Source organism: Oncorhynchus tshawytscha, linkage group LG23, assembly GCF_018296145.1.
Source record: "Oncorhynchus tshawytscha isolate Ot180627B linkage group LG23, Otsh_v2.0, whole genome shotgun sequence".
In the NCBI taxonomy this organism is placed as follows: Eukaryota; Metazoa; Chordata; class Actinopteri; order Salmoniformes; family Salmonidae; genus Oncorhynchus; species Oncorhynchus tshawytscha.
Window position 1 is genome coordinate 17,424,600 of NC_056451.1, and position 27,456 is coordinate 17,452,055.

The 27,456-nt window shown below is 44.2% G+C and overlaps 1 protein-coding gene across 4 annotated transcripts in view; it reads right to left on the minus strand.

The window, feature by feature from the left end:
• LOC112222794 (protein spire homolog 1) overlaps window positions 1-27,456 on the minus strand; it is a 45,628-nt gene that overhangs the window by 15,589 nt on the left and 2,583 nt on the right. For all 4 annotated transcript variants that reach the window (XM_024385567.2, XM_024385568.2, XM_024385566.2 and 1 more), the window contains exons 2-5: window positions 22,666-22,694; window positions 6,522-6,758; window positions 3,512-3,637; window positions 437-511 (exon numbers count right to left, since the gene is read on the minus strand). In XM_024385567.2, coding sequence (XP_024241335.2) covers window positions 437-511; window positions 3,512-3,637; window positions 6,522-6,758; window positions 22,666-22,694 — 467 coding nt within the window. The remainder of the gene's footprint in view (window positions 1-436; window positions 512-3,511; window positions 3,638-6,521; window positions 6,759-22,665; window positions 22,695-27,456) is intronic.

Genomic DNA, 27,456 nt, shown 5'->3' on the forward strand with positions numbered 1-27,456 from the left:
AGGCAAGAGTCTTGCGGGCATAACCCATATTTACTGTCTATACACACTAGGTAAGATCTGGGCGGACCACCCCCTATATTTTGGTTAGCACACCAGGTGGTGCTAAGTTAGGTAAGCAGTGGGACGGTAGGAACGGGCTTTGACACTTAATTTCTTTGCTTTGGTTCCGTTCAGCCCCTTTCCCCCAAATTTACTGTGATAAGGAAGCAATAAATTCCCAGTCACCTAAATTCTTTGCCTTTCATCTTTACTCGCACCTACAATCCCATACCTCTTTTACTCCACGGGAAGTTAGTTGTAGCATGGTGATGCGTTCCCTCTAGGAGGTGTACGTAACACCTGGGCTACAAACATGCTAGTCCAAGAGTAGGTTTTAATGAGTCTGGGGAAACCTGTCCTAAGGGTGTTGCCAGGTAATAAGGAGCTGGTCACCTACCCAGTCCGCATTCTGGAGCTCATTTAGGCCTCTGCTAGGATCCTCAGACGGCTCGCCACCCATCTTCCGAAGATTCTACGAGAGAGGTGAGGGCGATCAGAGTGAGAAGGAGATGAGCGCTTAAAGGCCCAGTGCAGTCAAACATTGATTTTCCTGTCTTTTATATATTTCCACACTGAGGTTGGAATAATACTGTAATTGTGAAAATGATAATGCCCTTTAAGTGTTTTTGTGCGATATAGTTTTGGCCTGCTTGGTGACATCAACATGGTTCCAAACCTCTCTGCCAATAACAGCTAATTATCTGTTTTCCACTCCCAGACAGTCCTTGCAAAATTCATGCTTGAGAATTGACTCTTTGCTAAAACTTTTCTTTTTAACCATTTTTAATTGAAAACAGTAAGGTACTTAATTATTTGATATTGAGAGACTTCATTGGACCTTTAAGTAACTGACCTCAAAGCCACAGGTTTCATCCTTTCATGTTGTTAATCAAGTTCATTAACTACCACAGCATTAGGACAGGCAGCTAGCCCTGCTATCAGTCACACCCACAAATCGATACCTTTTCGATTATCAATGACGGTTAACGAGAGCCTTCACAACCTGCCAAGTCACCAACTAGCATGATGGTACACTCCCACATTCCCATCAGTGACTGAAAATCATCATTGCAGCCATAGGGAATAAAGCATGGTCCTGCCAGTGTATGCATAGCAGAGATAGCTTTAAGCCATGATCAAGAAGACTGTATGAAATAGTGTGGGAACTCTCTTAGCTAGCCCATGCTAAAACCAATCCAGTGCTTTTAAGTGTGGGAAGGAGTGAGCAAGTGCACTTTTGAGAGCTTTGGGATGCAACCAAAGAAGCAGTGAACAACCTGCATCCTTTCACTTCCTGATTCAGGAGTTCATTAGAGGACAGGACACTGAGGGATCTGTACTGCAGCAGACTGGAAAGCCTCCTCTCTCTCCCTATTATTTGTGGTGAGAGAGGGGGCGTCACCCTGCATCCCACCGGTGTTTGATGGAGCAATCACAGGAGATTTACAATAGGGCCTCTCCTCTCACTGGAAATACAGAGCCATAACTCACACTATACTGGAAGGGCATTTGCTAAGGTGTCTGCCTTCTCTACCATTAACAGTTTGGTACATATTCCCTTTTCATGACATAGCATAAAACAGAAAGCTTTACCATGGTCCGTGAATAACATGATTTAAAAAAAAAGTTTGTCAACAAAGGACATTTCTGAGCAGAGGAGCCCAGGGTGAGATGATGTTAGACTTAACACCCGGTGCTCATTTGTACGACCAACACAATACCATCCCTTTCCTAACTTATAGTATTTAACCCCAAGCAAGTAGGAACTGCAGTGGCTTTGGTGATTCAGCTACAACTATGTTTTTAATAGTGTCCTTCTGTCCTGTTATAGAGCTCTTTGTTATGAAAGAAAGGGTTTCTCTCTGCCTGCTGTCCTGTAGCTAGCTAGCTAAATCCCCTGTGGGACAACAAGTCTCTGCCTTGCTGCCAGACAGAGGACGACAAGTGGGGGAGGGGAATGATGCAGGGGCGAAAGCTCATATTTCTCCTGGTATCACACACACACACACATGGATGTACACATGCACAGACAGAGAAACACACACACAAACGTAACCTTGATCCCACATTGAACAGCCAAGCATCTTGACCAGAGATTGCACTGTCCAGCAGATCCTTAGTCCCATCCCTACTGCTATAGTTCTAGGTGTCTCTGCCTCCACATACAGTAGACTAGACTACATCCTGGCCTATTCACATCTGGTTGCATACACCAGATAGGCTAACTAAACTGGATGCACTGTCTGTAGCCCCCTGAACCATAGAGCGTGACACTTGTCTCCCCTTCTTCATAGCTATGCTCTTACCGTCTCCTTATAATAAGACTCTCTTTTGTAATAGTGAATTACATAACTGTCCAATTCCTTCGCTCCTTTCAGACGTACTACTGTGGAGGGGGAGTACTGCTTGGCTGGATGGGTCCCTGGGGAGTAGCATCCAGTATGTGGTTCATGGAGACAATTCCAAAAGCTGAGCACAGATTAGTCCTATAGCAAACCCTGCATTCCATCTCTGTAACACACACACACACACACACACACACACACACTAACCTGCATACCTTCTCTGTAACACACACAGAGTAACCTGAATTCCTTCTCTGTAACACAAACACACACACACACACACAGTAACCTGCATTCCTTCCCTGTAACACACACACACACACAGAGTAACTGGAATTCCTTCTCTGTAGCACACACACAGAGTAACTGGAATTCCTTCTCTGTAGCACGCACACACAGTAACCTGCATTCCTTTCTAACACACACACACACACACACACACAGTAACCTGCATTCCTTCTCTGTAACACACACAGACCAGACTCAAGGCTGATATACAGTAGGATCCATTACAGGACATGTACGTAGTGTGCCATGTTGATCAGTTCTCTGAAGCATGTGAAACACCTTAATGTCATGCTGCTTAATCTCCTGAATGAATGTCTCTCCAGTCACATGACCTCTGAACATATGTCCCGGGTCTACATGTGTCTGATTTACAGTACAAGGTTGTCTAGTGGTGAATGCCAATGACCATTCAGATTCACCTTTTAGTGGTCCTATGTGCACTGGAGCCTGAGAATGAGATGTCAATCAGGTCCCAGAAACCGACCGGAGCTGTTCCAATATCCACACTGGTTAGCATACCACATAGGATAAAGCAATGTATTGGGAATACATGCTAAGTAGTATGCTAGTATAGACAATGGAACAGAACCACTATGTAAGCAAGCTGAGGGCCTATGCAGTCAGGTACTGTGTAGTGTGTTGTGAGCATTGGTAAATGGAGGTGGTTTGGTGAACCATGGTCACATGATGAGTAACCTTTCCTGAGACCTGAAGACTTTCTTTACCTGCCCAAGCTAAATCCTAGCCTTTAGCTCAGTGGACTAACACAGTCTTGTTGCACACTGGAGACAGGGGGTTTGAACCCAGTTGGTCACTCATTGATGTGTAGGTAGCCTCACCTCTTTGGCACTCTTGATCTTTTCCAGGAAGGAGCGTAGCTCCCTGGTCTCAGCGTAGAGAGCACGGCACACAGCCTGGTAGTGGCTGGGGGCATCGCCAGGGCTGGGGAGGTGAGACACACACATCTACAGACAGACACAGACAGACAGGGAGAAAGAAGTAGTACTGTAAGTAAAACATTGTAGATACTGTAAATATGGTAATTCAGCAGATGACAGAACGTATCCTTGTGACAGTAGATTACAAAATACTGTATGTCCTTGTTTCTCTGAGATGAACAGAAGGTGCTCTTGGCATGATCTTGGCACCAGTAGTCCACTGCATTTCCCATCCCATATAGCGCCTCAAATTCTAACAGAAAATGGTTGGCCATCTCATCTGCAATCTTGCCCACCAAGTAAATTCCCTGAACCGACAATATTTCCATGAGATAAATGGTGCTGCTGTGTAGAGGAGGAAGCCTGGAGCAGAAATGGAGATTTAGGTATTAGGGAGTCTTTTCCCAGTAGCATCGTCATCTTTAATAGAGTCATGCTGATATAGGAGAAAAGCCCTGATTATAAATCACACAGGAACATACATCTGAAATGTTGTGAAACATCTAGAAGGCAGAGAGAGAGCGAGGCAGGCAGTTCCTTTAGGGTAAGGCTCTGTAGTTAACATCAGACAGAGAGAAAGACTAGGGTGGACTGGAGGATAGAGAGGATGACAGCTATTAGAGGAGACATCCAGCCATCAGGCAGTAGGGCTGGCAAGACAATAGCGACACTGTCACCCAGGCAGCTCAGATGTCCACAGCCTCAGATAACCTTGCTAGCAGTCGCTATGGAGACCTGGGCCCTGTCTCTAGAATCATTATTTCACCACTGTCATGTCTGTCCTCCTCGGGCCGGGTCGGATGGAAGGCTGAAGACTACAGTTCAGTCGAGGCTCCTCAGAGGAGGAATGGGAGGACCATCCTCAGTGAATTTCATAAAAACATGATATTTTTTGCATTAATTTTTTTTTTCCTTTTTAGATAAAACTATACGAAATATATTCACATGTCTCAAAATAATTGATTTAAAACGTTCAATTTGCAATGAAGGTCTATGGTAGCCTCAGCAGCACTCTGTAGGGTAGCACCATGTGTAGCCGGAGGACAGCTAGCTTCCGTCCTCCTCTGGGTACAGTGACTTCAATACAAAACCTAGGTGGCTCATGGTCCTCACCCCCATCCATAGACTTACACAGTAATTATGAAAACTTCCGGAGGTCGTCCTTCAACCTATCAAAGCTCTTGCAGCATGAACTGACATGTTATCCACACAATCAAAGGATCAGAAAATGAATCTAGTACTGCAAGCATATGCTAAAAATGAAGGAGAAGCAAGAGTGATTTCATTTTTTTTCACTATCAGTTTCACTTACACTTACTACAATTTCACTGGAGCTAGAAAATGCAGCTAGCTAGATTAGCCTACTCAAACACCCTGCTCAAACAGAGGGATCTATGCTAGCTAGCTGGCTTTGACTATCCAACACAACACTGGAACTCTTTCAAGTCAAGGTAAGCTTTTGGTTTTACTGATTTATTGTCACCGGGGCCCACTGGTGTAACTGCTAAACTGCTTACTGACTGACTGTAGTGGGTTTACTAATGCATTAGTTCTATTAGCTATGTTGACTATGATGTTACTTTAGCTAATATGGTGACAACGATGTAGGCTGTGTGTAGTGGTTATAATATGGTTTGGCTTGGAACGCTTTTTTACCTGGTCTCCTACAGTTGATGTGTTGTGCATTGAAGTCTACAAGCGAAGGAAAAAGGTGAGAGGAGGAAAACGCATAGATGTGAGAAGAAATACAAAGTGGCTGCTATGAAAGTGAACTGTGTTTACGCTTGATCAGGGGTGTATTCATTCCGCCGATTCTGTTAAAACGTTTCTTAAATGGAATGAAACGGGGATAAACAGACATTAATTTGTACAATAGAAACTTTCGTTTGAAACTGTTGGACTAATGATTACACCCTAAATCAGCTAGATGCGGACAAGAGTGTGCAAGGTGGTATTGAATGTGTCACTTTCTGTCACCTCAGATTTTTCTCTACGCTGCAAAATTTCATTCATAGGCTAGGTTGTAGCAACCTCATGATGGGAATAGGGAAAATTTGAGTATCATATAGTAGTCTGAACCTATCGATGCTACATTGAAATGGAATATGAATGACAGTCATCCAATATTCTCTAATAGAAATAATGCTAATTTTAAAAAACATTGTCCTCCCACCACTGCTATGGTTATTTAAACATCATTGGGGCATCTAAGGACTCACTGTGTGGATCTAGTATGATGTCTGTTCTCTCAACACTACTGGACATTTTTTATTATACCTTTTATTTAACTAGACAAATTCTTATTTTCAATGACTGCCTAGGAACAGTGCCTGTTCAGGGGGAGAACGACAGATTTGTACCTTGTCAGCTCGGGGATTTGAACTTGCAACCTTCCGGTTACTAGTCCAACGCTCTAACCACTAGGCTACCCTGCCACCCCAACATGCTGGGTGGATCTAGTATGATGTCTGTTCTCTCAACACTACTGGACATGCTGGTTGGATCTAGTATAGATTATAGTCTCCACTACTGAACATGCTGGGTGGATTTATTATAGATTATAGTCTCGACTACTGAACATGCTGGGTGGATCTAGTATAGATAATAGTCTCCAGTACTGAACATGCTGGGTGGATTTAGTATAAATTATAGTCTCCACTACGGAACATGCTGGGTGGATCTAGTATAGATTATAGTTTCAACACTACTGGATGAAAGACCCATATACAACAATTGCAGGCTCCAGTACCATCACCCTGACCTGATCACCACAATTTTGTAGTTGACTGCACTTGATGGCTTGACAGCAGAAAACCTACTATTTCCTTATTAACCCTGTCATTCACCCATGTAGTGACATTTTGGCTTTTAATCATCAACCACCATCCTCCCCCAATCAACAGCTGCCTACCCTCAGGATGTCCCTGTAGCCACGAACATTACAGATGTTGATGGGGTCGTCTTCGGCCTCCTCCTCTTCCTCGGTCGCCTCGTAACCTTCGTCAGGGCAGGCGTCTCTCTCGGCCTCGCCCATGTTGGTCATGAGGTCTATGAGCTGCTCCAGGGGTGGGCTCAGCTCCCGCTCCTCGTTCTCCTTCAGTCCGTAGTCCAACGCCTTGTAGATCATGATGCCCAGAGACTCAATCACCTAAAGGACAGGGCACAAGCAACACACACTGGGTATCATTATATTGCCATCCATATACAGTGCCTTCGGAAAGTATTCAGACCCCTTGACATTTTCCACATTTTGTTACGTTACAGCCTTATTCTAAAATTGATTAACCTGTTGAGTGTAGGGGGCAGTATTTTGATGTTTGGATGAAAAACGTACCCAAATGAAACTGCCTATTTCTCAGGCCCAGAATCTAGAATATGCATATAATTGCATCAGATTAGGATAGAAAAAACTCTAAAGTTTATAAAACTGTCAAAATATTGTCTGTGAGTATAACAGAACTGATATTGCAGGCGAAAACCTGAGGAAAATCCAACCAGGAAGTGCCTAAGAGAAACTAATCTCTCTGTTCCATTGCATGCCTTCCCTCCATTTAAAGGGATATCAACCAAGATTCCTTTCGCTATGGCTTCAACATGGTGTGATCAGTCTTTAGACATAGTTTCAGGCTTTTATTCTGAAAAATGAGCGAGAACGATCACATCGCGTCAGTGGATGGCTGGGTGCCAGCAGAGTTTTGCATGCGCAGCAGCTTGGAGCAGACATTCTCTCTCTCTCTCTCCTATTGAAAAAGCTACAGTCCGGTTGAAATATTATCGATTATTTATTGTAAAAACAACCTGAGGATTGATTATAAAAAACTTTGACATTTTCTATGAACTTTACGGATACTATTTGGAATTTGTCTGCCCGTCATGACCTGCACGAGCCTGTGGATTTCTGAACAAAACATGCCAACCAAATGGAGGTTTTTGGATATAAAAATTATCTTTATCGAACCAAAGGAACATTTATTGTGTACCTGGGAGTCTCGTGAGTGCAAACATCTGAAGATCATCAAAGGTAAGCGATTCATTTTATTGCTTTTCTGACCAATCTACTTTGCTGCTAGCTGTTTGTAATGTTTTGTCTGCTGAGAGAGATGTCCTAACATAAAAGCTTGGATAACTTTTGCTGTAAAGCGTTTTTGAAATCTGACATGCCAGGTGGATTAACAACAAGCTAAGCTGTGCTTTGCTATATTGCACTTGTGATTTCATGAAAAGTAAATATTTTTTGTAATTTAATTTGAATTTGGCGCTCTGCAATTCAGCAGATGTTGACAAATGATCCCGCTAACGGGATGGGTGCACCAAGAAGTTAAATAAATACAAATCCTCAGCAATTTACACACAATACCCCACAATAACAAAGCAAAAACTGTTTATTTTTGCAAATGTATAAAAAACAAAAACAGATACCTTATTTACATAAGTACTCAGACCCTTTGCTATGAGACTTGAAATTGAGCTGAGGTGCATCCTGCATCCTGTTTCCATTGATCATCCTTGAGATGCTTCTACAACTTGATTGGAGTCCACCTGGGGTAAATTCAATTGATTGGACATGATTTGGAAAGGCACACACCTGTCTATATAAGGTCCCACAGTTGACAATGCATGTCGATGCTCTAAGGAATTGTCCTTAGAGCATCGAGAGGATTGTGTCGAGGCACAGATCTGGGGAAGGGTACCAAAGAATGTCTGCATCATTGAAGGTCCCCAAGAACACAATGGCCTCCATCATTCTTAAATGGAAGAAGTTTGGAACCCCCAAGACTCTTCCTAGAGCTGGCTGCCCAGCCAAACTAAGTAATCGGGGGAGAAGGGCCTTGGTCAGGGAGGTGACCAAGAACCCGATGGTCACATGGGAGAAACTTCAAGGACAACCATCTCTGCAGCACTCCACCAAGCAGGCCTTTATGGTAGAGTGGCCAGACAGAAGCCACTCCTCAGTAAAATGCACATGACAGCCCGCTTGGAGTTTGCCAAAAGGCACCTAAAGACTCAGACCATAAGAAAAAAGATTCTCTGTTCTGATGAAACCAAGATTGAACTCTTTGGCCTGAATGCCAAGCGTCGCGTCTGGAGGAAACCTGGCACCATCCTTACGGTGAAGCATGGTGGTGGCAGCATCATGCTGTGGGGATGTTTTTCAGTGACAGGGACTGGGAGACCAGTTGGGATTGAGGGAAAGATGAACAGAGCAAAGTACAGAGAGATCCTTGATGAAAACCTGCTCCAGAGCGCTCAGGACCTCAGACTGGGGGAGAAGGTTCACCTTCCAACAGGACAACGACCCTAAGGACACAGCCAAGATAACACAGGAGTGGCTTCGGGACAAGTCTCTGAATGTCCTTGAGTGGCCCAGCCAGAGCCGGGACTTGAACCCGATTGAACATCTCTGGAGAGACCAGAAAATAGCTGTGCAGCGACGCATTGTCATTATGGGTTATTGTGTGTAGATTGAGGGGTTTAATACATTTTAGAATAAGGCTGTAACGTAACAAAATGTAGAAAAAGTCAAGGGGTCTGAATACTTTCCAAAGGCACTGTATGTTCGTCATAGGCATCCAAGAATCATGCCAAAACAACAATGTCTTCATGTTTTGAATAAATGGATTTTGAATAATTTGCCTTGATTTGTGTTATTCAGCTGTTAATCTCCTAGAAAACAACAGTAAATATGAGTTTGTGTCTTCGTTCCCTGTTATGTAATATATAAATCTCCTTTCATTATCCTGCACAAGACTGTCCCATGCTTTCAGCTGTAGCATGTGCTACACAAACACATGACCCTTTCATTCAAGTGAACAACCCAACCTTTAAAAGCAAGGCAGACCTTAACAGATTAGTCAGTAATAACGTGACTTGACTGAGCCAGCAGAGATTACTGGCCATTATAAACTGGGTGGTTCAAGCCCTGAATGCTGATTGGCTGACAACCGTGGTATATCTGATGACAACACTTATTGTTACTGCTCTAATTACATTTGTAAACAGTTTATAATAGCAATAAGGCACCTCGGTGGTTTGTGATATGGCCAATATACCACAAGTATATATACTATATTTTCATATACCACACCCCCTCGGGCCTTATTGCTTAATAATAATGACACAAATACTGTTAGGTTCTAATTCTCAGAGTAAAAAACAGACACTATGAAAGCATAACCAAGTTTATTCTACCCAGAGGGTCAATACAGCTGCATCAGACAAAACATGTTTCCACCAACACAAGTGTATATATACTGCAATTTAGATGCACTCCTCCTTCTCTCCAACCCTTACATCTATTATGGCTCGGCAGGAAGACGAAGTAAGACAAAGTAATAGGGTAATAAACCATAATTTCTCCCTTAAGGAGATCTGACCTGGCCTCAACACCTCATTTGCCTAATCTACAGATGTCCATCTGTCTCCCCTATAGCAATCCTGTGACTTCCTCCTGTCCACCCAGCACATTCCAAAGCCATCTGACTCCTACCGATAACCATTAACTTCTGATGTAAAAACCAGTCTCTAGGTTAGCAATGTTCCAAGTTTAACCCAGAATCCAACAATATTTAAGATGATAAAACCAACAAATATTCAAGAGCTTCAGAGGAGTGATTTAAATCTTATGCATACATTTATTAAATCAAGAATATCTGTATTGTTTTATGCTTAAGTCCAGTACTTAATATGAGTCGGACCCCCCTTAATGTATTTCCTTATAGAATCACAGCAGCGCAAATGGTTCTGGAGGAGCTGCAGCAAGCCTGATAAATTGACATAAATGTGCCAAAGTTATAGTTACTCCTGTCTGTTCAGGAAGAATTGAAATCATTTCAAATAGCCTACTTCACCATGACAAAGCCCAAAATATTACCACAGAGGATAAATAGCTTATTTTAAAAATAGCCTAGCTGTGGAGTGTAGCTCAATAACAAGGCCTAGCCTACAGTTGGGAGCAAGCTTCAAATCTGTCAGTAAACAGCATGCAGACAAAACTGGCCTTTCGCAATATTTCAAATAGCCTACAATCACGGGAAAACACAGGTTGGAAAGCAAATGTCTCCTGCTGAACAGAGAAGACTCTAATCTGTCAGCTATAGGCGATCAATATACAGTGCACTCGGAAAATATTCAGACCCCTTGACTTTTTTCACGTTTTGTTACTGTACAGCCTTATTCTAAAATGGATTAAATTGTTTTTTTCCCCCTCCATCAATATACACACTACACCTCAAAATAACAAAGCAAAAGCGTGTTTTTGACATTTTTGCAAATTCATTAATTAATTCCCCCAAAAAGTATTCAGATGCTTTATTCAGTACATTGTTGAAGCACCTTTGGCAGCGATTACAGCCTCAAGTCTTCTTGGGTATGATGCTACAAGCTTGGCACACCGGTATTTGGTGAGTTTCTCCCATTCTTGTCTGCAGATCCTCTCAAGCTCTGTCAGGTTAGATGGGGAACATCGCTGCACAGCTATTTTCATGTCTCTTTTTTTGGTAACAGATCAACTGTGGGACCTTATATAGATAGGTGTGTGACTTTCCAAATCATGTCCAATCAATTGAATTTACCACAGGTCAAGTTGTAGAATCAAGTTGTAGAAACATATCTGAGACTAACGTTCTTTGCTTCACGGAAACATGGCTCACTCGAGAGACTAACGGAATCAGTGCAGCCAGCTGGTTTCTTCACGCATCGCGCCGACAGAAACAAACATCTTTCTGGTAAGAAGAGGGGCGGGGGTGTATGCCTTATGGTTAACGAGACATGGTGTGGTCACAACAACATACAGGAACTCTAGTCCTTCTGTTCACCTGATTTAGAATTCCTCACAATCAAATGTCGACCACATTATCTACCAAGGGAATTCTCTTCGATTATAATCACAGCCGTATATATTCCCCCCCCCCAAGCAGACACATCGATGGCTGTGAATGAACTTTATTTGACTCTTTGCAAACTGGAAACCACATATCCTGAGGCTGCATTCATTGTAGCTGGGGTTTTAACAAGGCTAATCTGAAAACAAGACTCCCTAAATTGTATCAGCATATCGATTGCGCAACCAGGGCTGGTAAAACCTTGGATCATTGCTATTCTAACTTCTGCGATGCATATAAGGCCCTCCCTCGCCCTCCTTTCGGAAAAGCTGACCACGACTCCATTTTGTTGCTCCCTGCCTACAGACAGAAGCTAAAACAAGAAGCTCCCGCGCTCAGGTCTGTTCAACGCCGGTTCGACCAATCTGATTCCACACTCCAAGACTGCTTCCATCACGTGGACTGGGATATGTTCCGCACTGCGTCCAACAAAAACATTGACGAATACGCTGATTCAGTGAGGGATTTCATTAGAATGTGCATTGAAGATGTCGTTCCCATAGCAACGATTAAACCATTCCCAAACCAGAAACCTTGGATTGATGGCAGCATTCGCGTGAAACTGAAAGCGCAAACCACTGCTTTTAACCAGGGCAAGGTGACCGGAAACATGACCGAATACAAACAGTGTAGCTATTCCCTCCGCAAGGCAATCAAACAAGCTAAGCGTCAGTATAGAGAAAGTTGAGTCGCAATTCAACGGCTCAGACACGAGGTATGTGGCAGGGTCTACAGTGATTACAAAAAGAAAACCAGCCCCGTCACGGACCAGGATGTCTTGCTCCCAGGCAGACTGACTAACTTTTTTGCCCGCTTTGAGGACAATACAGTGCCACTGACACGCCCGCAACCAAAACATGCAGACTCTCCTTCACTGCAGCCGATATGAGTAAAACATTTAAACGTGTTAACGCTCGCAAGGCTGCAGGCCCAGACGGCAACCCCAGCTGCGCCCTCAGAGAATGCGCAGACCAGCTGTCTGGTGTGTTTACGGACATATTCAATCAATCCTTATCCCAGTCTGCTGTTCCCACATGCTTCAAGAGGGCCACCATTGTTCCTGTTCCCAAGAAAGCTAAGGTAACTGAGCTAAACGACTACCGCCCCGTAGCACTCACTTCCGTCATCATGAAGTGCTTTGAGAGACTAGTCAAGGACCATATCACCTCCACCCTACCTGACACGCTAGACCCACTCCAATTTGCTTACCGCCCAAATAGGTCCACAGACGATGCAATCTCAACCTCACTGCACACTGCCCTAACCCATCTGGACAAGAGGAATACCTACGTGAGAATGCTGTTCATCGACTACAGCTCAGCATTTAACACCATAGTACCCTCCAAACTTGTCATCAAGCTCGAGACCCTGGGTCTCGACCTGCCCTGTGCAACTGGGTACGGGACTTCCTGACGGGCCGCCCAGTGGTGAGGGTAGGTAACATCTCCACCCCACTGATCCTCAACACTGGGGCCCCACAAGGGTGCGTTCTGAGCCCTCTCCTGTACTCCCTGTTCACCCACGACTGTGTGGCCATGCACACCTCCAACTCAATCATCAAGTTTGCGGAATGACTCTACAGTGGTAGGCTTGATTACCAAAACGACGAGACGGCCTACAGGGAGGAGGTGAGGGCCCTCGGAGTGTGGTGTCAGGAAAAGGAGGTTGAATCATGGCGTCAGTGATCTTCAGATCGGAAAGTCGGAGTCCTAGCAAGAGGCCAGAGTTCCCCACTTGGAATTCTGAGTAGGATGACCATTCAAAACAAATTTTCCCAGTGGAACTCGTTTTTTCCCAGATTTCCCAAATGTCTTGAACGCACTGAAGTCTGACCCAGTTCCGAGTTCCCAGTTGTTTTGAACGTGGCATTAAAAAAAAAAGTCTCCAGTCATGTAAAATGACATAGAATTGCATGAAATGCGTTTATAAAAGGCCAACAATGTTAGGGACCATAGGCCACAATTTATTTCCCCCCATGGCTGCAACTTCTGTAAGTGCCTCTTACTCTACTGCTCTATGTCACTACGCAAATGTGATGATATGCATGCAATGCTTTATTATAAAGGTGATTTTCTTTTCTCATGCTTTCCTCAGAGCTCCCCATGTCACCGCTCTCTCACGCTCACTTTTTGTTCCTGGACCCCCTGATTTACAAATGAAGGACCGCTTAAGTCCAAATCTAATAGGTGTGTGAGAAAGACGTTAGCAGTCCCAGTCAATGCAGTGACGCGGCTTCCCTTTATTAAATCAGGTGAATCTGACCTCTGAATGGCAGATCATGGAGAATGAGGCCAGAGCTGGCCTAGCGTGCCAAGCCCGAGACAAAAGACTGACGGAGAAATCACACCGGATTACACTGCAAACCTGAATGCTGCTGATGAACAGTGAGAAGGGAGAGCGAAAAAAGGAGAAAGAGGGGGAGAGCGAAAAAAGGAGAAAGAGGGGGAGAGCGAAAAAAGGAGAAAGAGGGGGAGAGCGAAAAAAGGAGAACGAAAAAAGGAGAAAGAGGGGGAGAGAGAAAAAAGGAGAAAGAGGGGGAGAGAGAAAAAGCGATGGAGGGACAGGGAATAAAGAGATAGAAATAGGGAGGGAGAGAAGGAAAGAAAATTAAGTGAGAGAAAGGAAGAGAGAAAAAGAGAGCAAGAAAGTAAGAGGAGGGGTTTGGCGTGTTTTTGTAGATCAGACTTCATGGGCAAGGTCACAGGACCCTGTTCAGATCAATAGTCATCCAGAAGGATTCATGTGAGTGGATCTGTCCTGACCTCCTCTAGAACACAGAACACTACCATGGCTCAGTGGGAACCTGGGGACCTCTGCACCCTGATGAGGATAGGCCCTCGTTGTCTGGCTACACCCCACCCTGCCCTGCTCTTCCCTACCTCCCCTCTGATGTTACACCCCACCTCACTCTCCACTCTCTGCTGTTACACGCCCCGCCAGAGACACACAACAACACCATCTCTCCCCTGTGCTATGAGACCAGTCACTCTCAAATCCAAAATACTAAAGTCCGCCTATAAACTCTAAGCAGCTTTCATCCAGACTGCATTGTAGAACAACCCAAAGTGAACCTAGCTGTGATAGGCCCGACAGACACTAGGCAAGCCAAGTTAAGTTAAGAGGAACCTCAAGCCTCTATTGTTGAGGTGTGTTTGACATTGTTCCTTGCTAGTCAAAGGTCAAAGTATGAACCATGCATTGCATCCAGTCTGAAGACAGAACAAAGGAATCAGAACACTGAGAAGAATCCCTCAGAAGAATGATGCACCTAATAAACATGTAGGGAAACTTCTAGAGCATGGACAATAATGACTCAGTTAAATCCTTACGGTTCTCAGAAAAAGACATGCGTGGGAGGCAGCCTAAACTGTAGGTAGACGCCTAAACATTGACTGTGCAGATTTGATTGATTCCAGCTCTACATAAGACAACCCCAGGATCTGAGCAGCCTGTTAATTGATAGCTATAGCATGGTTTAAGTAGGTAGAAGACAGGGTGGTTTTAACAGCAATACATAGTATTTATTCCCTCAGTCAGGAGGAGAGCCAACACACACATTGTGACTGTTCTAGACTGTTCTAATGATTCATCACACTCTCCTTTCTTCGCGGACTTGTGACTAAACTAAGTGAAGGAATGGGGAGGAAGGAGTGGGTGTCAAGAGATTGTGGATTTGAACTGTGCATTGAAGCGCAGCCATGAGCAGGTAAAAGAACATCAAACGACTTCCTCACATGGCTGTCACGGAGATGACGAGAAAGAGAGCAAGAGAGAGAGTGAGAGAGAGCGAGCTGATCACGGGGCAGGGAAGGGTTCTGCCATACGCATACATGTTTTCTTCACACGCAATCCAGTCTTTCCCTGTAAATACCATACCAGTACCACACCCTCCTGAGGTCAACATGAATATCTTAACGTACCACACCCTACCAAGGTTAGAGGTTTCAAATAGTCCAGATAGATAGAGCTACTGTGTGTTAGGATGCCTCTGTGCAGCTTTCTGTCATTAAAGCCCACATGCAGTCTTTGTCATTTATTTTCAAATCATCACTGTATGTCATTTATATCACTCTGTGTATTTATTTAATGAAAATAACTCCAAAATATATATTTTGTATAACAGAGACCTGGTTTCAAGCGCAGGGCGCAGCAGGTGTTTATTGTAAATGGATCACAGGAGGAGGCAGGTAGCTGGGTCCAGGGGCAGGCAGGCAGGTCATACACAGGGGATCCAAAAAGGCAACAGTACTGCCGCCGTTAGTGAGGCAGGCTAAAACTATCATACACAGGAGGATTAAATTACAGGAAACCAAGCACTCCAAATAGAAGTGTGTCACAAAACAAACAATACCTCACAATGATGGGGTGCAAAGAACTGAACTAAATAGTGTGTGATAATGACATACAGGTGTTTGAACAGGTGATCAGAATTCAGGTGATTGGGATCTGGAGGGTGAGCTGCATTCAGGGGATCTATGTCTTTGAGAGTGTGAGCTGGAAAGAGAGCTGTGTTCAGGGGCTCTACATGTTTGAGAGTGTGACTTGGAAACAGATGTTACAGTGTCAAGGTGTCATGTTGTCTTCAAATTCAGAGTGTTTAATAGTCACAGGGTTGCAGGTGTGATTGCAGGGTATAGTGAAAATCTTACATGCTGACCAGACCGGACACGTCAAGTGCGCGAGCGTTGCAAAATAAATGTAGAAATCCATGGTAATTCAATTATTGCACCCACACTGCTCGCGCGCGCCAACGAGCATCTGCGACGCCAAGGGCTAAAATAGAAGTCGTTCCTATTTCTGACGCAGATCGCACTGAAAGTCCTGCCTCTCCCATCTCCTCATTGGCTTATAGAAACAGGTACCCACGTCCCATCTCCTCATTGGTTATACCCACGTGGGTGATTGAAAGACGAACTTTGTTGCGGGTTGTCGTGGTAATACTATGAAAGTTTAGATGCGATCACCATATAAGTTCAAAGATGAAAAAGCCTGGAAGGAGGAGAGATGACTAGAAACGATTTGGTTGGCCGTTTTATGTGTGGATTAATTGTCGGAGTAGAGGACTGTGTGCATTTCAAGTACAATAACAACTCAATGTTTATATCCCAGGACAAATTAGCTAGCAACAGCAAGCTAGCTAAATAGGACAAATTAACGTTAGCTAGCAAGTGCAAGCTAACTAGCTAAATTGCCATACATGTTTAATGCTTTTCGACCTGTCCCCAAATGAATGTCATTGGTTCAGAGTTTGTTTTGATATTTTAACCTGTGTGTCGTGATCGCGTTTAGTGTGGGGGGGGCAAAATAAATTTAAGCACGATGGCGCACGCGCGCAGCCGGTTTGGGTTCCGTGTTAGGCTTCAAGCTCCAACAAGCAGGACTAAGTGAGATAAAATAATGAAAATGGTAATTTAAAAACAACAATATAAATCATTAAACCATGGAGTGCTTATGGTCAGTGGGACTTAATACATTCAAGATCACATTTCATAGTACAAAACCTCAGGTATAAACAATGAATAACTGAAGGCCTAATAAACCACTCCAGTTGGGAGAGGAACCTTTAATCTTGTCTTCCCATATCAAGCCCAGGGTTCTGACAGGAGAGTGAGGGAGTAAAAACACTCTCCTCAGGATAGGTTGTTCTCAGCTTGTCTCTGCTCCACTGACCTCTGAGATTTAACTTTGCATCCCAAATGGCACCCTATTTCCTATGTAGTACCCTAAATGTGATGTTATTTGGGAGGCGACCTTCTGTAAGGCTGACAGTTCCACTGTCCTCTCTCAGAAGGCTATGATAGGTCACTAAGTTTGGCTCACAACAAGGAAAGCTGGGAAAGAGTCCTTCATAGGGTTGCAAAGGGAGGGTATGACAGGAGGTTGGTGGCACCTTAATTGAGGAGGACGGGCTCGTGGTAATGACTGGAGCGGAATAGGTGGACTGGTATCAAATACATCAAACACATGGTTTCCAGGTGTTTGATGCCATTCCATTTGCTCTGTTCCGGCCATTATTATGAGCCGTTCTCCCCTCAGCAGCCTTCACTGGAGGTTATATTACTGGAAACTTTCAAAGTTTACCAGAAAATACCAGAATATTGGTAACTTTCAGGGATTTTATGTAATCTATCACAAGACATCTAGTGACCATTCTGGGTATCACCGGCGTCTGTAATTATATCAAATATATTATATTATATCATATGAGCCGAATACAACAGTGAAATGTTTACTTACAAGCCCTTAACCAACAATGCAGTTTTAAGAAAATACCTAAATAAATAAAGATAACAAATAATTAAAGAGCAGCAGTAAAATAACAATCGCGAGGCTATATACAGGGGGTACCGGTACAGAGTCAATGTGGAGGCTATATACAGGGGGTACCGGTACAGAGTCAATGTGGAGGCTATATACAGGGGGTACCGGTACAGAGTCAATGTGGAGGCTATATACAGGGGTACCGGTACAGTGTCAATGTGGAGGCTATATACAGGGGGTACCGGTAGAGTCAATGTGGAGGCTATATACAGGGGTACCGGTACAGAGTCAATGTGGAGGCTATATACAGGGGGTACCGGTACAGAGTCAATGTGGAGGCTATATACAGGGGTACCGGTACAGAGTCAATGTGGAGGCTATATACAGTGGGTACCGGTACAGAGTCAATGTGGAGGCTATATACAGGGGGTACCGGTACAGAGTCAATGTGGAGGCTATATACAGGGGGTACCGGTACAGAGTCAATGTGGAGGCTATATACAGGGGGTACCAGTACAGAGTCAATGTGGAGGCTATATACAGGGGGTACCGGTACAGAGTCAATGTGCGGGGGCACCAGTTAATCAAGGTAATTGAGGTAATATGTACATGCAGGTAGAGTTTTTAAAGTGACTATGCTTGGACCTAGACTTGGCGCTCCATTACCGGTAGCCGTGCGGTAGCAGAGAGAACAGTCTATGACTAGGGTGGCTGGAGTCTTTGACACTGTCAAAGGCCCTCTATGTGGCCTTATCAAATCAAATGACATTTTATTAGTCACATGCGCCGAATAGAACAGGTGTAGGTAGATCTTACCGTAAAATGCTTACTTACAACCCCATAACCAAAAATGAACCTTTTGTTATTTAAAAGGTAAGAAAATATTTGGTAAAAAAACATTTAACACTTATTTATTTTACTATGTCAATATCTCTTTGTTATACATATTTTTGGTGTCAAGCTGGTAACTTTGGTCCCAAAGATAAAGCAAAGACAAGATACTGAAGATTCCAGTCACTTTGGTAAATTACCGGTAGCTTACTAGCTTTGTAACCCTAGTGCAACACTACAAGGGTGTGTGTAGATATGTGTGACCAAGTGCAAATATGAAATGGCACCCTACTTCCAATCCCTACGCTCTGGCACTACTTTTTTCCAGAGAGTGGTAGAGAGTAGTGCACTATAGGGTGCTATTTCAGACGCTGACCACGTGTAGTAGCCTACATGGTACTCCGGTGCAGGGACAGATCTTTGCTATTAGTGTGTTAATCAATTATTTGTATCAGCGCTAAAAGATTTTAGATAATTAAACTATTGGAGAAAATAATAATTTGAGAAATGAAGGGTTTGCAATTATACCTCCTCATTAGTCCTGTCACAGGAAATAAATCAGATTGCACAGCAGCCCCAGTAAACATGAAGTCCTTTAGCTGGCAGAAACCTAACAGGAAGCCAATGTCAGACCATGTATTTCTGGTCTAAGTGGTTTTTACACCATCAACAGTAGTCTCTCCTAATAGAATGTTACAAAAAATCTAACATAGTACCTAGCCAGAGCACATAATATTGGGTTCTGGGTTCCAGAACAGTTTGGAACTCGGTAGTGAGTGTTGCAACCGAGGACAGATCATTTTTACGTGCTTCGCGCTTCAGCACTCGGCGGTCCCGTTCTGTCAGTTTCCATTTCACAATAACATCACTTACAGTTGAACGGGGCAGCTCTAGCAGGGCAGAAATTTGATGAACTGACTTGTTGGAAAGGTGGCATCTTATGACAGTGCCACGTTGAAAGTCACTGAGCTGGTGGAAAAATATGCCATTCTTCCCTTGAACAAGGCAGTTAACCCCCAAACAACAACTGCTCCCCGGGCGCCGATGACGTGGACGTTGATTAGGGCAGCCCCCCGCACCTCTCTGATTCAGAGAGGGGAAGACACATTTCGGTTGAATGCATTCAGTTGTGCAACTGACTAAGTATCTATACAATACATCATTGATGAATGACATCACCCCTAATGTCTGAACTTGGTTTGAGGCAGTCAACAACGGATTGATGTTGCTTTTATTGTTATTGTTTATTTTTAAAGATCTGATTTGCCTCCATTATGTGTGGCTGGCCTGGCCCTGCTGAGAATCTGTGAGCATACCTGTCTACATACCGCTGTGTTTCTAGGTTCTGGGCCTGGGGCCATCAAGCCTCTCACTGGGAGTGGGTGTATAGGGGGCGGGTAGTGGGAATGTGCACCACTTTGGGTCCCCGGGACCAGGAATGAGAAGCACTGCCTTCGAAGAATGTCAAAATGTCCATGACCTTGAACGTACCTGACCCTCTGACCTATCTAAATGTATGTACATGTAACTGTATGAAGCAATCTGAAATTGTAAATCCTGAAATGTGTAATAAGTTGAAATATGAAAACTGGGGGAAAAAACTTAATGACTAAATATATCAACAACGAAAAAGAGAAGGGATTGATAGCAGAGGAGGGAAGGCAGGAAACCCTTCGATGTTCTTTAAGGGTTTTAGAATAGTTTTCATGATAATTTCATAACAGAGTTTATAGGTAAAGTAGAGGGCCTTGCTCTAGAGTCAAAGTGGTGATTTGAGAGAAGGCAAGAGGAGAGACGTTGTGCTCAACCTCATGACCTATGAATCATATGACTGACGTTCAACTCCGCCTGAGGGTTCAGCCGACACCCCCCCTGATCCCCCGGCGTGCAACCACACACCCCCTTTAACACACATTAAACTAAACCCATCAAACTATTTTCAAGATGGAATGAATGGGAATGTTCATCATTTCTCGGATACAAATATTTAATTTAATTTAATTATCAGCAGCTGATCAGAGAAGACAGTTTTTTCTTTGATCGTGTAGTAAATCAGTCCATTCATACTATTTCCAATAGAGTGGTCATTACTATGACTAGTCATTACTATGTTAACTGCCATAATCGTCCTCCAAACTTCAAAGGCTTACTCTTAAAAATCCCCCTCCCTGAACAGTTGAACTACAACAGAGAGGAGGACCAGCCTGCCTGGGACATAATGAAAGTATGAAACATAACCCAGCAGTAAGAAGCAGTAAGAGTAGCAAGATCACGAGACCAGAAAGGTTTCCCAACGCTGGAGGCATCAACAGTAGTGTTACCAAGAAGACTAGCATTCTTCAGGAGTCACACAGGGGTTGAGACGTGTTCTACCCCTGTACTGAATACCAGGGAAGTGAACCCATGACTAACACTAATCTACACACAAAGCAACGTGCTATCTGCTAGCTAGCCAAAAGCAACTTTATTTTAGTTCTAATGGAGGGTGACGTCACTGCACTGTGGGATACCTAGTTATCATCTGCTACATTTATGTGGTTCTACTGTACCTCCATTGCACTCTCAGTGTCTGGACCAAGAGAAAGTGGCTCAGCTGTCTCTGTCTTTCTTCATGTAGTACATTGTGCCACATCAACACAGGTTTCATATAGTTCAGTGTCATACAGCAGCATAGAAGAGATTGAATCACGTCAGTGACAGTGTTGGGGAAGTGGTGTGATCCAATCACGACCAATGTTTCTGAACTAAATTGCCCACACACACACGAGCTGTAATGTAATAAGACTGCAACCCTCTGCAGTGACAGTCAGAAGAGGGTGTTGGAATGAGGATAGACTTTCCAGTATTTTCTTTTCCTCAGCCAGGCTCTCACACATCACATCAGACATGGACTGACTGCACTAGGAGAACACATTTCTGCCATGAAGCAGCTTGGCAGGGATTTTGTTGACGCAGTTTCACTGCACATTCTCAGCGAGAGAGCGAGAGAGAGAGACTGTGTGTGTGTGTGTGTTCTATTCTCTCTCCACTTGCTCCCAGAGATCCATTACCAGGCAATCCCACACTACTCCAGGACTCCTAAAGTTGGTGTTCAACAATACATTTAGCCCACCCTGAATACATGCAAGACACAGAGTAAACTGCAGTCATGTAGGACATTGATGGGAAATAGTTTCCTCATATCATATGCTCTAATACTACTAGCCTCGTGGTAGTGATGATGACGTACTAACACACAAATATGCTCGCTAGACACGTCACCTGATACACAGAGAACAATAGCTATTGCTCCTCTTGAGCTGTAACCTCCTCCCCAGGCTGTGTGACACTACTTGAACAGCACTGCTGTTTGCCCCTGAGAGGATAAATACAATTGTATTTAATGGAATTGAACTATTCCCATCACCATATCAACTGGAGGAAGAGGCTGAGAAGAGGTTGCTGGGAAGGTAAATTACAATATAGCGCACTAACTAGCCCTTTTGGTGTCACCCAGAGCCAACATCAAAGGGGAGAGCTCGCATGGTGACATTCATTTCGCCAGCCCAGTCAGTCAGACCAGCTGAGAGCCTAGAGAGTCTGTAGTGAAGGTCTATCTATCACTGATCTCCAAATAGACTCCATCATCGCTCCTGTTAGGACTTCGTTCTAGGTGTTATGATATACATTTTTTTCAGATGTTCTTGTTTTAGTGAATGTTTGCTTCTGTATTTGAAATTGCCTCACTGTCAATGACAGTCCCATGTTACACATAGTGTAGGTGTGGTCATATTCATTCTCTCTAGTCTAACCTCTGAGCTAGATGCTGTAAATGAGGTGTGCACTGCACAGACAGTATGGTAAAGCACTAGTGAAACCACCACCACAATGCCCCTGGCAGCAGGTTGAGTGTCAGGCATGTCATCAAGCAGGATTAACACGCCCTATGCTTGTACAGATAGTATCCATCCACCACTGTTGCCGGCCCGGTCTCGCCAGGTAGAATTCCATTGGAACACGGTCGGCCCTCCTGCTCAACATCTCTCATTCGTATTATTACAGACATCTTCCCAGAAACAAGGAAGTCAGAAACATGCCACTCACCTCTGTTGATGTGGCTGGGATGGATTTACCTGTGGAGACACAGAGGAAAGTTGTGGTCAACAGGGAATTTATGACTAAAGCAAAGCATCTTAAAATACATTGGCTTGGTTATGACCTGGATGTGAAACTATGATGAACTCTCAGAGCTACAATAAGACATTAACAACTGGCCCAACCAACACAGCCTTTCAGGTCAAAAGAGAGCATGGATTGTTTTATACTAAACCTTTACTGTACCTAAAACAGAGGTCACAATTCAATCATTTGCAGGTCAATTAAAATGTGAAAATCATGCCGCTGGTTCATTCAGAATGTTTCCGTACACCGTATCTGCAGGACAGATGTATGTGTCGATAATTCAATATAACAGTGTCTGCAGAGGAACCAGCATGTGAGGCGTCAGTTTGAACATGGTTAACAGGTCAACACCTCAGATTCAGCCTGAACATTCTTATTGAACCTGCAGTGTGTTTTCCCCCGTAATCTGTTTTATTGCTTTCATCTGGGCCTGATATGTCATGAGATACTATATGCATTTAGGTCTCGCACATGAACCACCCCTGGGCGGCTGGCTGCAGTTGCCATGGCAACTCACTGGGAACTCAAACGCCGATCAGCCCGAGTCAGAAGGCCGACGAACAACAAAGGCTCCGGTGACTCCATGATGGAGTCACTAAGTGGCCATCAGCCATGAAGATAATCTGCTCAGTCAAACAAGGTTATTATTATCAGACCGTCAGAAAACGAAAGCTGTTTAATCAAGTGAGGCGGAACCCCCATCTTGAGCAAAATAGGTAAAGTACAACACACATGCATTATAACACAGACTACCATGGGTCTAACCTTGCCTATACGCTGTAGCACAGTAGTTAATAGGGCCAGGATTATTTATATGACCGTAAACCTGACCAGGAAAAACAGGGTCCATGGAAAGAGAAGAAGGAAGAAGGAAGAAGATTGAGGAATGTGTCGTGAAGACATCATCATTTACTGGGTCACAGTCAATGAAAGCAGCAGTTCATTCTCACCACTTGGTTGGTGGCATGTGACTACTGATGACGCCCTGTCTCTGCCTCTCTCGCTGCATCTGCCTCTACCAGTCAGTCTCTCTCTCACTGCCTCTGCCAGTCAGTCTCTCTCTCACTGCCAGTCAGTCTCTGTCACTGCCTCTACCTCTGTCACTGCCTCTACCGCTGTCACTGCCTCTACCGCTGTCACTGCCTCTACCGCTGTCACTGCCTCTACGCTGTCACTGTCACTGCCTCTACCGCTGTCACTGAGTCTCTCTCACTGCCTCTGCCAGTCAGTCTCTCTCACTGCCTCTGCCAGTCAGTCTCTCTCACTGCCTCTGCCAGTCAGCATTGGTCACTGCCTCTGCCTGTCAGCCTCGGTCACTGCCTCTGCCTGTCAGCCTCGGTCACTGCCTCTGCCTGTCAGCCTCGGTCACTGCCTCTGCCTGTCAGCCTCGGTCACTGCCTCTGCCTGTCACCCTCGGTCACTGCCTGTCACCCTCGGTCACTGCCTGTCAGCCTCGGTCACTGCCTGTCAGCCTCGGTCACTGCCTGTCAGCCTCGGTCACTGTCACTGCCTGTCAGCCTTGGTCACTGTCACTGCCTGTCAGCCTCGGTCACTGTCACTGCCTGTCAGCCTCGGTCACTGCCTGTCAGCCTCGGTCACTGCCACTGCCTTTCAGCCTCGGTCACTGCCACTGCCTGTCAGCCTCGGTCACTGCCACTGCCTGTCAGCCTCGGTCACTGCCACTGCCTGTCAGCCTCGGTCACTGCCTATACCTCTACCAGTCAGTCTCTGCCTCTCCCTCTGCCAGTCAGTCGCTGTGATTGCCTCTGCCAGTCAGCCTCTGCCAGTCAGCCTCTGTCACTGCCTCTGCCAGTCAGCCTCTGCCAGTCAGCCTCTGTCACTGCCAGTCAGTCTCTGTCACTGCCTCTGCCAGTCTGCCTCTGCCCGCATACACATAGCTAAAATTCATCAATAGACTTTATTCAAGAAACTTCTTGGTTAGGCCTAGATGTTCCTCCAAGCCACCACGTCATCGTCATGAAATGTTCATTAACTTCAATAACGTGACCAAGCAGATTATATTTTGATGACCCTCTCCACATACACAATGACAAGCTCTATTGTAATGTGACATCCTGCAAAACAACATGTTCAAATCATTTGCTTGTGACTGCTCCATTCATTGATGAGAAAAAACAAGATGGAAGCCTAATATTTCAGGACATCAACAGACCTACTCACAACCAATGTCCAATGGTCCTTATTTTCAAATCCAATTTATTTTAGAAAACCTGTTTTATATCAGCAGTTGTCACAAAGTGCTACACAGAAACCCAGCCTACAACCCCAAACAACAAACAATGCAGATGTAGAAGTATGGTGGCTAGGAAAAACTCCCTAGAAAGGCAGGAACCTAGGAAGAAGCCTAGAGGAACCAGGCTTATTTTGACACTCAAAGTAATACAAAACAACTTGCTTTTGTTACTGCCATGCAGGAAACAGACAACGGACAAATCCTGTTATTCTCACACAAACTGGCTTCATCATTGAAGGAAAGAAATCTGATACCGAGACCTGGAAGACGCTCAATACAAGTCCTCAGACACACAGAGAGAAAAGGAAATCACTTTCCTTTTCCACCTTAACCTGTTCTCTCTCTCTCTCTCTCTCTCTATCCCCCTCTCTCTCATGCAATGCATTATCCATCACAGAGCTACAGCGTGACAATCTAAACAATTGCGAAGACACAGTAAACATTATGACAAATGGTATCAATCTGGGTAAGATCAGGAAACTGGGGAAATTGAGTAAAATAGTAGCTACATTTTGTGGCACATCTATTTGGTCAGTTGGAATAGTGACATGGTTGGTGGGTCTGTGACAAATTGGTTGGAAGAATGCTCTCTCTCAGTTTTTCTTTCTGCATGTCTGTCTGTCTCTCTGAACACAGCTGGGATGGCTGATATGCCTTGGGGGAGACCCCTTGCTCTGTAGCCCAGTTAACCAGACATCAGAATGGGCAGTCGTCCTGAGAATCCATCAAATATGGATATGATGTAACAAATCAGCGTTTTAAGATATTATAATGGTTTTAAGGCACCAGAAAAAGAAAGGCGTCGTAAGAATAAAGTTAGTCTATCTACATTAACTCATATGATTAGATTTAGTCATGTTAATGTAATAATCACAGACGAATAAAGTGTAATAACACACATGATGATACCACATTTAATAACAGCATTGCCTGTAGAGTAGCCATCCTCAGACCAGTAGCAAACCATGCAAAACCTCCCATCCCCAATTACTATTACTGAGTTACTAACACACTGCCAGGCACGTCAAATAAAATACAGTACACCACAAATTCCACCCTTACTATGCACAGTCCGTTCATAAATGTCAAAACGGTCCCGTGTGTCTCAGCTGGCAGAGGATGGTGCTCGCAACGCCAGGGATATGGGTTTGATTCCCACTGGGGACCAGTACAAAAAAGTATGAAAATGTACACACACACACACACAACTGTAAGTCACTCTGGATAAGAGTGACTGCTAAATGACTCAAATGTAAATGTAAAAAAGCTGATTAAGCATGGAGTACATTGAGTCTAAAGCAAATAAGCCATCAAATCGACTCAGCACACATTGACTCAAGGTGTGTAACTGAGTAAGAGCTAGGGTACAGCTTCCCTGTGACACCATGGGTAAATAAATAAAGATACATTGAGTCTGCTATCTGAGAATCTGATTACAGGATACTAGCGAGGAAGATCGACAGGAACTCTCCACAAGCAAGACAAGACACATTACTTGTAATTCATAGTCACTTTCACAGGTAGCCTGATGACTCACAGTAAATTATTTCATTGCTCTGTTGTTTGCTACATACTTTAGTCTGAGACTGTGATCATTGAAATAGTTTGTGGTGACAAGGGGCGTTGAACAAAAAGTAATTAGCGATTGGATCATCTTTAACCAATTACATTTTACATTTTAGTCATTTAGCAGACGCTCTAATCCAGAGCGATTTACAGGAGCAATTAGGGTTACGTGCCTTGCTCAATAGCAGGTCAACATATTTTTAAGCTAGTCGGCTCAAACCAGTACCTTTCAGTTACTGGCCCACCAGTCTTAACCGCTAAACTACCCGCTGCCCTATCAGAGTATGAAAGCCAATGACAAATTTTCAAGCCACCGCTATACCCATGTTTGTTCTGGCTTTGGCCCAACCCATTGGTATCTGGACCAATCAGACGGCCCCGAATGTATTCGCATAACCTAACGTAGCAGGTGTAAAATTAACGTCTGAAACTAGATCCCTTACATACTGGACCAGACGAGAAGGGGGGGAAAAAACTGTCGGGGAGGTTATATTCTGCACTGTTCAACCAATCCAGTAAATGTGGAGGAGGAGTTAAGATGGTGTTGCCTTGTTAACGTCACAGGCTCTCTTTCCATTTCCCGAAAACCGGACAGAGGCTAGCATTTGGCCGGAGCAAGGAGTATAGGTAGCCAAGCAGTTTCAAAGGCACACCCAGACTACATACATCACTTGCTGTGTCATATCAGGTGTGACACAAGACAATGTCAACAGTTTAGCTAGGCCCTAGCTGTTAAGGCATAAGTCCATCGATGACTACAGTGATGATGATTTGGCTTGGGGCCATCATGCAGTCATACCATTGGTTTGTGGCAATGAAAGCACTCCATAAAAAATGTCCAAAATAACAAAAGAGGTGGCTGATAAGGGGCCACATCTTATCAGTCAAGGTAG